This window comes from Sinocyclocheilus rhinocerous, unplaced genomic scaffold, assembly GCF_001515625.1.
Source record: "Sinocyclocheilus rhinocerous isolate Xijiao unplaced genomic scaffold, SAMN03320098_v1.1 scaffold1563, whole genome shotgun sequence".
Taxonomy (NCBI): Eukaryota; Metazoa; Chordata; class Actinopteri; order Cypriniformes; family Cyprinidae; genus Sinocyclocheilus; species Sinocyclocheilus rhinocerous.
This window is the reverse complement of record NW_015656185.1, coordinates 160577-171917: the sequence shown is the minus strand read 5'-3', so window position 1 is coordinate 171917 and position 11341 is coordinate 160577. Positions and strand designations below refer to the sequence as shown.

Sequence of the window (11341 nt, the reverse complement as noted above, 5' to 3'; positions counted from 1 at the left end):
ACACACACACACACACACTCTCACACACACACACACACACACACACACACACACGAGGGAGGCACTGTCTGAACACACACACACACACACTCAGGAGGCACTGTCTGAACACACACACACAGACTCTCACACAAACAGACTCTCACACACAAACACACACACAAACACAAACAGACTCACACACACACACACACACACACACACACTCAGACTCAAGACTCACTCACAAACACAAACACAAACACACACACACAGACTCGCACACAAACAGACGCACACACTCAGACTCACAAACACTCACACAAACACACTCAGACTCGGACATAAACACTCACACACACAATCAGACTCAGACTCACAAACACAAACACTCACACTCACATAGTGTTTGGACGTGTCAGAGGTCCGTCACACTGCTGCGACTGCCTTTCAGTTCAGTAACACGGGTCTTTTCTGCATCCAGCCAGTGATAAACAGCTCACAGTACACAGACACACAGATATTTCAGAGGAGCTGAACTAACACTTCAGCTTGTTATAAAAAAACAATAATGCAATGGGGGAAGTCAATTCCAGCTATTTTATTTTTCAATGACCATTTTTGCACTACGTGATTTATAATATTACAGTTCAAACGTTTGTGGTTAGTACGATTATAATTTTTTTAATTAATACTAACTTCTATTCAGCAAGGATGTTTTAAATGGATCAAAAGTGACAGTAAAAGCATTTATAATGTTGCAAAATAATTCTATCTCAAATAAATGCTGTTCTTTTGAACTTTCTATTCATCAAATAATCCTGAAAGCATATTAGAATGATTTCTGAAGGATCATGTGACACTAACGAGTAATGAAAATGCAGTGAAAATTCAGGAATAAATACCATGTTAAAATATAAAACGGTTATTTTAAATTAATGATACACAAGTAATAATAAAACGTAATATTTCACAATATTGTATTGTTGATCAAACAAATGCAATTCTTTCAAAAACATAATAAAAAATATCTTATCAACCCCAAACCTTTGAACGGCGGTGTATAAGTGTTCAATTGGCCATCAGCCATCCTCCACTATAAATATGGGTACAAAGACAAACTGTTCGCGCACTTATTTTTTTTATTATGAAAATTAGATATTTTCTACAAGCAAAAAGCCTTGGAATCTTACTCTGCTTTCATGTTAAATTACCTGTTGTGAAACCGTAAGCTGGTTTTACACGCATGCGGTGCATATTTATTTTGGTGCCCATATTAGCAGGTCTTCAGTGTCTGTGTGAGAGGTGTGATTGTGTGCAGCAGGAGACTCGACACTAAGCCTAGTTTTGCTCATAACACACAAAACACTGTTAAAATGCGCTGTAATAACATTCATCAAAAAAAGTCTGTCGTGCAAATCCAATGTGTTACAATTCACTAGCTGTAACTGATTGATATCGGATAAAGCTATACTGAATTACAATAATTAGTTGATTTAATATTTAAGATCATTTTGTTATAAACCTTTACGATGTGTTCAAACGAACTACATTTCCCGTGAGCAGCTGCAGAGTGGGGATTGGCAGTCGGCGCTCTACACTGGTTTACAATTAGTTGCACTATTGTTCTGCATTATCAGTTACTTCTTGTTCAGTAAAGTTACCCACAAAGACGAGATGACTCCTCTCTCATTATTTCACTCCATACTATTTCACACTGCTTATGTGTGATGTGAAACACACCGAACACAGCCTCATGTCCTGCTATATCATAAATACCCAAGCGTTCACGATCATCTGAGCGATAACAAGTCAAATGATGGAGACACACCATTTCATTTCATCATGTTTTTGCATTACTAATCATTTGACGTTCGACTGAGAACAGCAAAGTGTTCACATCATCACCAAACATCCCACACCATGACAATCATGCCAAGAACGGCCCAGCTTAGTATAGTGCAGAGAGAATCACTTCACAAATCTGTCAGATACTCCAGTAGAGAGATCAGAAAACAACTTCTTTTAACTTCAGGACTTCAGGTCTGTTATTAGAATTCCTCAGTGTCTTCAGACGCAACGCGGCTGCTCTCTTTAATGAAGTTTAAAGTAAAAACCCCTGAGCACTGCAGCTCTCAAACAGGTTCTGTTTGTCCTCCAACAGTCTCCGAGCTTACATCTATAAACACACACACACACACACACTCACTCACTCGCTCGCTCACACACTCACTCACTCACTCACACACACTCTCTCACTCACACACTCTCTCGCCCCCCCGCCCGCGCTCTCTCGCTCACACACACACACACACACGCTCGCGCGCACTCACTCACACACACACACACACACTCACGCTCACACTCACTCACACACACTCACACACCCACGCTCGTGCGCACTCACTCGCTCACACACACACACTCACACACCCACGCTCGTGCGCACTCACTCACTCACTCGCTCACACACACACACTCGCTTGCTCACTCACACACTCACACTCACTCACTCACTCACACACAAACACACACACTCGCTCACTCACTCACTCGAGCGCACTCACACACACTCACTCGCTCACACACACACACACTCACTCACTCACTCACTCACTCGCTCACACACACACACTCGCTTGCTCACTCACACACTCACACTCACTCACTCACTCACACACAAACACACACACTCGCTCACTCACTCACTCGAGCGCACTCACACACACTCACTCGCTCACACACACACACACTCACTCACTCACTCACTCACTCGCTCACACACACTCACTCACTCACTCACACACATACACTCTCACTCGCTCACTCACACACCCACGCTCACTCGAGCTTGTGCGCACTCACTCACACACACTCACTCGCTCACACACACTCACTCACACACACACACACTCGCTTGCTCACTCACACACTCACTCACACTCTCACTCACTCACACACAAACACTCTCTCTCGCTCACTCACTCACACACCCACGCTCACTCGAGCTCGTGCGCACTCACTCACACGCACTCACTCGCTCACACACACTCACTCACTCGCTTGCTCACTCACACACTCACTCACTCTCACTCACTCACACACAAACACTCTCTCTCGCTCACTCACTCACACACCCACGCTCACTCGAGCTCGTGCGCACTCACTCACACGCACTCACTCGCTCACACACACACACACACACGTCTGGTTTGCTATCCTTGTGGGGACTCTCCATAGGCGTAATGGTTTTTCTACTGTACAGACCGTATATTCTACTGCCCTACACCAACCCTACCCCTAAACCTACCCCTCACAGGAAACTTTCTGCATTTTTAGATTTTCAAAAAAACTTAATTCTGTATGATTTATAAGCTTTTGTACCCGTGGGGACCACAATTTAGGTCCCCACCGTGACACGAGTCCCCATGAGTCTGTGTGTATTCAGGTTTAAGTCCCCACCAGGATATATAAACCTGTACACACACACACACACACACACACACACACAACTTGTGTGACAACAGCAAAGGTCACAGGAATCTCTGGAGTGTTTACAATGCTTCCTTTCGCCTTGAGCCACAACACATAGCCACATTCATGTGACAAGGCCAGCACACAAAAAACTCTAGAGCAATAACACATTTAACAACTGAGGAAGAACATAGTGACTTGTGCGAAGGCAAACACTATTTAATTCATTACAGACATGAATTGCACCTCAAATCATGTGGTTTGCTTAGAAGAGCTATCACTTTTCTATGCCACTGGATTCATGGTTTTCACTCAATGGACAAGACAAGCAAATAAACAACTCATCTGTCAGACATTTGAAAGCCGGATGTATTTGTATCAAATAAGCAGGCATATCTGACTTTTGACTGGTAAAAACATGAGGAGATCTGAGGGCAGGTGACATGGAGAAAGCACACATTGTTCATTTACATTACAAGGTCTGTGCACACCCAGGCAAATTTTGTTGAGAGAATCCAGTGCAATAAACATTATAACTTAAAAGAACAATTGTTAATGCACTTGTTCAGACCGACGCCAACATTCTCCTGCTGTTGATGTTTTAATCTCTTTTAATTGCACTGCAAATAAAGCTGGCCAGCCAATAAGATTCACACTTTTGGTCACATGCCCAGAGCTGTTGCAGAGCGGTTGCATAAAACTATGCGCACAAATTTTTTTGAAAATTGTAAATACGGTTTGATTTCCTTTCATGTCTGAGACAAGTGGGTGCCAAAAACAGAAAGTTGCTTAGTGTTTTGTGCACTGGGGACAACCAGGGTATTACTGAGAGAATTAGCTTGCTTTATTTATTGAGCCAGTCTGCCGAAAATCAGGCCGAATTTGAATGCATTTGTGTTGGAGTGAACAGGTCTTTTCTTGACCACCCAGAACATCCTCACAAACATCTAGCAAGAGCCAACCAACCACAGACTTACCATCATGCAAATATCAATTTTCAAATTAATTCAAAATCTGCTGCGGCGTCTCACAAGTGTGCACACTAGACGAGTGTCACCGCTGGCAACAACCACTTCGTTCAAGACTTCAAATATGAAAGAGTAACAAGTCTTAGTGGTGCAGCATGTGTTTGGCTTTAGCAAACGCTGCTAATAAATCAAGATAAGAGAGAAGAAAGCCACGGGGGGGAAGCAGGATTACAGGGGAAGAAATGTGACTCTTACGCCTCAAGATAAAAGAGCGAGTCAGACCACGCAGCTAATAAATGTGAGAGGACGCGAGAGCTGAAGCGTAGAAACACATGCTAAAGATGACGAGTGGATTTAAAGACGAGGTGTGTCAGCTGTGCAATTCTGAGTCAGGTACAATTACCTTCAGATACAGACGCACAGAAAAAGCAGCATTTGCCTCCCATCTACAATCACTCATTTAGGTTTATTAGATAACTGAGGTCAGAGGTAAAGGTCAAAGCTCTGGACGACAGACTCATCAAAACACAATCGCACTAAATGCCGCTTATCCCCCTGCCAACATCGTATCAATATCACCATACAACACTGACAGCTGCAGCCAAAATAAGGGATTTTTACACTTCTTATGAATTAGAAACCACAAAGCCATATCGGATCTTGCTGTTCTGGTGTTCATGGGTTAGACTGGAGCTCCATTCACACACACCTCAGCTCTCTCATGGTGACTTTCACAACACGTTTTCTTGATTTTCTAATAACAGGCAAAATAAAGAGTTACCACGCTTATCCCTCACGGCTGAGACGGGTTAAGTAGAGCATGACACTGCCGTCCTACAGCATCAGCCGCTCTCTGACCGAATCAGTTGCGTAAATGCACTACAACATGCTACTGACGCCAACCACAGAAATTCGAGAGCTGGAGGAAACGCTGCCACAGCTACAGCCCAGACCAGAGTTAAAGCGCGGTCACGTTTGCCATTGCTCGGTGAAATTGCATGGGGCGAATTACAGTCATTTTAATAGGAATCCATGCATGAGCTCTTTTGCATGAAGGTGAAAAAGCTCCCTGCGCAGATTTCGCTTGTCACACACACAAAGTCGTCACCTTCACCAACAGAACGATGCTTGGTTTTGAAAGCGACTTCTGTGTGAGATGTGCTTCATAGTTACACTACTGACTTTCTGCCCGCAATTCACACCTAAATCTCACTAATGTGACAGCACTATTTTTTGCTGCAGGCAGCAGATCCGACATGAAGTTAGTTGCTTTATGGTTCATCAACCAAGCATGATCCTAACCCACTAATGCATCCAGAGAATGTCAAAGAGATGCAAAGCATTTCCTCACCTGCAGTTTGGAGGCGGGTCCAACATGATGTCAGCCAGCTCTTTCTGAATCCTGAAAAAGAGACGCATGATTCCCATGAATATCTCTGAACTCTGACATCCAAATAAATCTCCATAAAGTACTGTGGAAGCAAATGACGGCCGTGTCAAAACCTAACAAGCTGCTTGCCTAAACAGCACTTCTAGGCAACATGGGTGCATCTAGAATGCAGTCTAGAAGCAGCACCAATTTATTCTGGAAGAGCATGTTCGCTGTGTGTTTGATCATATCAGTTATGAGTTTTGGAGTAAAGCTCTTTCAAAGTAAAAGCTGCTTTCTGAAAGCTCAAAAAAAAAAAACACTGACAAGATAACAGTATGCCATGAAGGCGTCTAACGAATGCAGAATACTAATATGCCTTAATTTGGTTGGTTTTCAAATGCAGGATAATAGAATCATTTGGTGCCTATGATATCCCACAATCCTGTGTGTTCTGTGTTTGATGAAAGGATAAAAATGGCATCTGATGGCAGGCTAGTAACCTCCGATAATCAGATCAGGCCACATTGTTCCTCCAGTATTTAATACTCTTTATGCTGCATGCTGTACTGCACTCCATGATGCACCGCTCGTCTCGTTAGGATGACAAAAAGTTTTACATGATCGAGATGACCAATCAAATCAAAGAAGGCTGGCTACGGTTCACAGAAGGCGCGTCAATTTGAACAATGAAAGAGTGTGACGAAGTAGCGAAGCATTTAATATTTGACAACTGTTTTAAGATAATAGAAATTTATGACCAGTAGCAATATCCAATGATGCAAACTACCCAACTTTTCTCGTCAGATTTCAATTTTGTTTAAATATAGGCTTTAAAGTGATTCATTCAACTGAATGTGACAAGAAACATTTAGCCGTTTCCAAAATATCAGGCATATGACTAACTGTGAATGAATGGGTGCATTTTTTAATATTGTTTGCAAACCGTTCAAATGGAAACCCAGCACTGGGTTGTATTTAACCCATCATTTTTTAGAGTGTAAATTCTAGTTCTTTTACAGTTCTGCGTTCTTCTTACACACTTAATTCCTTTAAACAAAAAGGACCATTAATATCCCCAAGAAATTACACACACACACACACACCAAACAACTGGTTTGGTCCTTGTCTGATGGAGCATTTGAAATTAGAACATTACAGCTTTCGCTTCTATTCTGAAATAATCACTGTAGTCGTTCAATAGTTGCTTATCTTCACGGCTCACTAAACGGTGCTTCAGAGCCACGGAATTCAGTTCCTTTGGAACTGACAGAAAACCCGGCGCCGCCTGTGAAGTGTCCGAGTAACTGGGCTCTGCCTCGGCTTCGGGACACGGCCCCGGCCCCGGATCTGTCCTCACGCTCACCTCTTGGCGCTGGTGGAGAGGAGTTTGGAGGTCTTGCTCATGTTGGCTTTATTGTCTCTCTTTTTCCCAGATGTGTCTTTCTCCTGCTGCTGATGGGTGGAGGAAGAGGAGGAAGAGGAGGATGAACTAGAGCTGGCACGCGAGTCCTCATCCGACATCCCGATCTATGAAAGACAAAAACACACACTGCAATGAGAAGAATGATGTAAAACACTGAGTGAATGTAACGTATCGACGCAGGCATGTAACACTGTGCAAAGGGTGTAACAATGCATGCATGTAACGATGGGTAAAGTGTACAGACGCGGGTTTGACCTTTAACTCCAGATCAACAACACGGCGCGACACTGCTGCGATCGCTCCGCATTTCAGCTTAAAATAACCGTAAACCGATCAGACGCGAGTCCGAGTCCCGAATCAGTGCTCGCGCGACCATGACACGAGATTAAACCGAATTAAGTCGCGCACAAACACGCCTCGACGAACTCCAACTTCACCCCATCCCACAAACGCGGTGAATGGATCTGGCGAAAACACAGTAAACGTGTCGTCAGCTCTGGAGGCTCGGGGTTTGCCGTCGACGGAGAAATGTTTTGGACCCTTACCGTACAGGCGAGAATGGCGGCGTCCTAACGCAGCGCTGATGTAAATATAAAGCAAATGTGAGGTATATTGTTAGGCTCGAAGGGTTGTATACCTCTCTTTGTGTCGGTGTGTGTCCGTGGACGCGCGTGTCTCTCAGAGCGGAAGTGCTGCTGCTGTCTGCGCGCACACACACACACACAGAGACAGAGAGACAGACAGACAGAGCGCGAGACAACGTTGAGAACCGACGCTCAAACACGTAATATCTGCACAAAACGCTTCTTGAAGAGTTGGAGTGTCAATGCACAGTGGCATTCATATATAGCACGATGCATGCATATATGGCCAATTAACAATTATTTCATGTGATTCATACACGTTCCAATCTTCCACTTTATTTAGTATGTTATATATGTATTATTCTTTATTTTGATGTAGCGGGATAAACAACAGTATTTATTTCAAAACAGATGTACTTACATTTTTCTCTGCCTACTTACATTCTTTTTTTTTTTTACATAATACAAAAATAAAGAAAGTGAACTAAATAAAAACATAAAAAATAAATAAATAAAATAATAATATTAATAGCAATAATAATTGTTACAATTCGGGGGAGGTCAAAGGTATACTTAATCAAACTACAAACTAAATGATGTTAAATGTTCGTTCTTGGTTTATGATGGAGACTGTGGGAGAAAATCTACTAGTTTCTGATGTGTAGTCGGGAAAAGATGTGTATGGGAGATAACAATGACATTTTTCATTCAGGAGGGAAGGGTCATCTGTTTTAAACCTCCACAAAGTCTGGCTGTAGTGGCCTTTCACTTAGTCCAGAGTTTATTGAGCACATTTTTTCTGAAGACGAAGGGAAAAAGTAATCTTTTTCGTAACATAAATATCACTGATGTTACTGAATAGAAAAATGACTTTGGTTTCTATAAGCATCTTTTGAATATGAGAGATTTCATGCTCCCAGCAGCCAATAAGTCAGTACCCGAAATGGTTCAAACAACCCTTAATTAACTTTATTATTTTTATTCATGGCTGTCAGTGATGCTGTAAAGCTTAAGGAAATCTTTTTCACAGTTTGACTGGACACACGGCCTGTGCCATCAACAACAGATAGAGAAGTGCTTTCCTTCCCTTTTGAAAGACTATGAGCCTGTTTATTCTGCTATCCTAATTAGCCTATGCATGATTGTCTGTTGTTATGTTTTTATTTGCTTTTGCTGTTGTTTTTTTCCTGTCATTGCCGACTATCACAACAGGCCTGCGACCCTTTTTTTTTTTTGGTCTTTTGAGAGCTGCTTAGTTGAAGGCCTAAATAAACTGTGGGGAAAGATCTGCCTGTCTGGTGTCGTAAGCAGAGGGTCATGATTGTGACGTAATATCGGTAGAGAAACACTACTGAAAATGCGGTCAAGCCCCTTCCTTCTTTCAGGCAATGATGGCTGTGGACATCATGTGGCCCTGTTTTATAGGAAACCCCCAGTTATTCCATCTCAGATCTTTGCATAAACACACACCCTCCTCACACTGAGAAAGAGGAAGGGGAGCCGATCTACTTCCTCTCTGTCTGCCTCACAGGCTCTGATGTGATGCTGCCTGCATGAGGTCGAGTGTCATGTGGCACACAGCGAAGCGTGCAGCGGAACATCTGATCTGAGTTGTATTGATGTGGGCAGATAGTTTGACTTCTGCTCGCTTGCAGACAATCATGATGAGTTACACTCAACCGATGCTCCATATGCACTTAGAGTCAGTGAGAGATCCTTTAAGTGCCATTCAGAATTGTTGCTTTGACTCTATGGACCCTGGAAAGAAGGGAGGATGTCATCGATGGAGAAATGTGCACAATGGATTATTAGCTCTTAATGAGTGTATTCACAATACTTTCATGATGGACTAAAGTGCACACAGCTCCGTGTTCAAACTCTGTGTCTTGTTACTCTCAAATAAAGATGGCTTTGAACGATGAAGAAATATAGGTCTGGGATTGCTGTGTGAAAGGAATACATCTGACTGCATTTTCAAGTATCATTTCTAAAGGTTTTTTCCCCTCTCTCTCTTTTTTTCCAGTCTTTATTTACTTTCCGAGGCAGTTTGGCAGAAATGACTGAGAAAAGATTGGCCTGTGAATACAGCTTTATGCATTTGGGTCATTTTTAGGAAACCGTTCCATTTTGTGCCCAAAAATGTCAAGATTAAATTTGTATTTTGAAAATGTTACTGCTGGTAATCATATTTTCTCTCTCTAGGCTCACACTACCAGAGCCTTCAATCTCATCACAGTATGTTTGAAAAAATAAAATAAAAATAACATCATCGAAATTTCAACAAAGTAAAAAGCAGGTAGAATGTATTTTTGTTCCATAATAACCTGATGAAATGTAATGGTGATGAAGGAGAGATGCAAATGATCTGTATATAATATTCAGCTACAAAAGTAAACAAAAAGTAAAATTCATATTCCTTATAAAAAATATTGTGTGTGTTACAAGGTTTGGTGTGATTTTCCTGTAATGCTGATATTACAGAATATATACTTATTACATACACAATTACTGCAGCAACTGCATTTGTGGTACAAGGGTTTTGTCATGAACAACACTCATAAAGCTGCTCATAACAATAGCGTTGTGGTTTTGATGTCTGTCATATTGAAAGGTGGATGCAAAATATTAACAAGCCACAGAGGAGCATTCCGTGTGGTGAGTCATTCATTTTCTGAAGGAAAGTAGCAGCTGTGGTAATTACCAGCACATATAAAACAAACTGATCAATACTAACAGTGTAAAACTCTTTTAGTCATTCAGTTGCTTATTAGAATATTAACTAATTGTGCATTTTACAATCAACTGTCTCTGAATCTGTGGTGAGCAGCAAATCGATATACAAAATCAAACAGGATTCCATCAGATGAACATTTCTATTTTTTGCCATAAACATAAAAAAAGTAACAATTATACAAAAACAAAAACTGAACTTGCTTTATGAAGCAAATCTCACTAAGGAATATCCATTCCAACTCATTACACAAATTCTTAAAACAAGTTAGATTTTGCATTTTTTCAGGATCATTTTTAGGATCATTAAGATTTTGTATGTGTGTATGTGTGTGTGTGTGTGTGTGTGTGTGTGTGTGTGGCCACATCATTTAAATTACAATTAAGATTGTACCAAATTACATTAATGCAGTTTGTCCAATTTTAATGTAATTGTCATCAAAATGCAAAAGAACCTTAATTTTCTAAAATAGGCTTCTTTTTAGTTTATATATATGCACAGTATATATATATGAAATTATATTCTTGTGGAAATATATACAGTATATATATATATACACACATACACATTTAGACCGTATCATAGTACTGAAACTGCTCTCATTAGAGTTAGGATTTTTAGGCTGCATTAATTAGGACAACCGGAACTGGGAACACGTCCCATAACACCCGATGTACTTGCTACATCATTAGAAGAATGGAATCTACGCTAATATTAGTCTGTTTCTGTCTTTTTCCGAGGTCACCTTATCCACCAGATCCAGTCTGTATTCAGACCAGATGGTGGATCAGCACCTAGAGAAGACCTCTA

The 11341-nt window shown here is 41.4% G+C and overlaps 1 protein-coding gene across 4 annotated transcripts in view; it reads right to left on the bottom strand.

Moving 5' to 3' along the window:
• The window catches only part of LOC107719845 (ubiquitin-conjugating enzyme E2 E1-like), a 34771-nt gene that overhangs the window by 8113 nt on the left and 15317 nt on the right, over positions 1-11341 (bottom strand). The window contains exons 2-4 of one of the 4 annotated variants that reach the window (XM_016527377.1): positions 7854-7918; positions 7157-7320; positions 5773-5823 (exon numbers count right to left, since the gene is read on the bottom strand). In XM_016527377.1, coding sequence (XP_016382863.1) covers positions 5773-5823; positions 7157-7314 — 209 coding nt within the window. In that variant the 5' untranslated portion in view covers positions 7315-7320; positions 7854-7918. The other 3 variants (XM_016527376.1, XM_016527378.1, XM_016527379.1) reach the window with 3 other exon arrangements.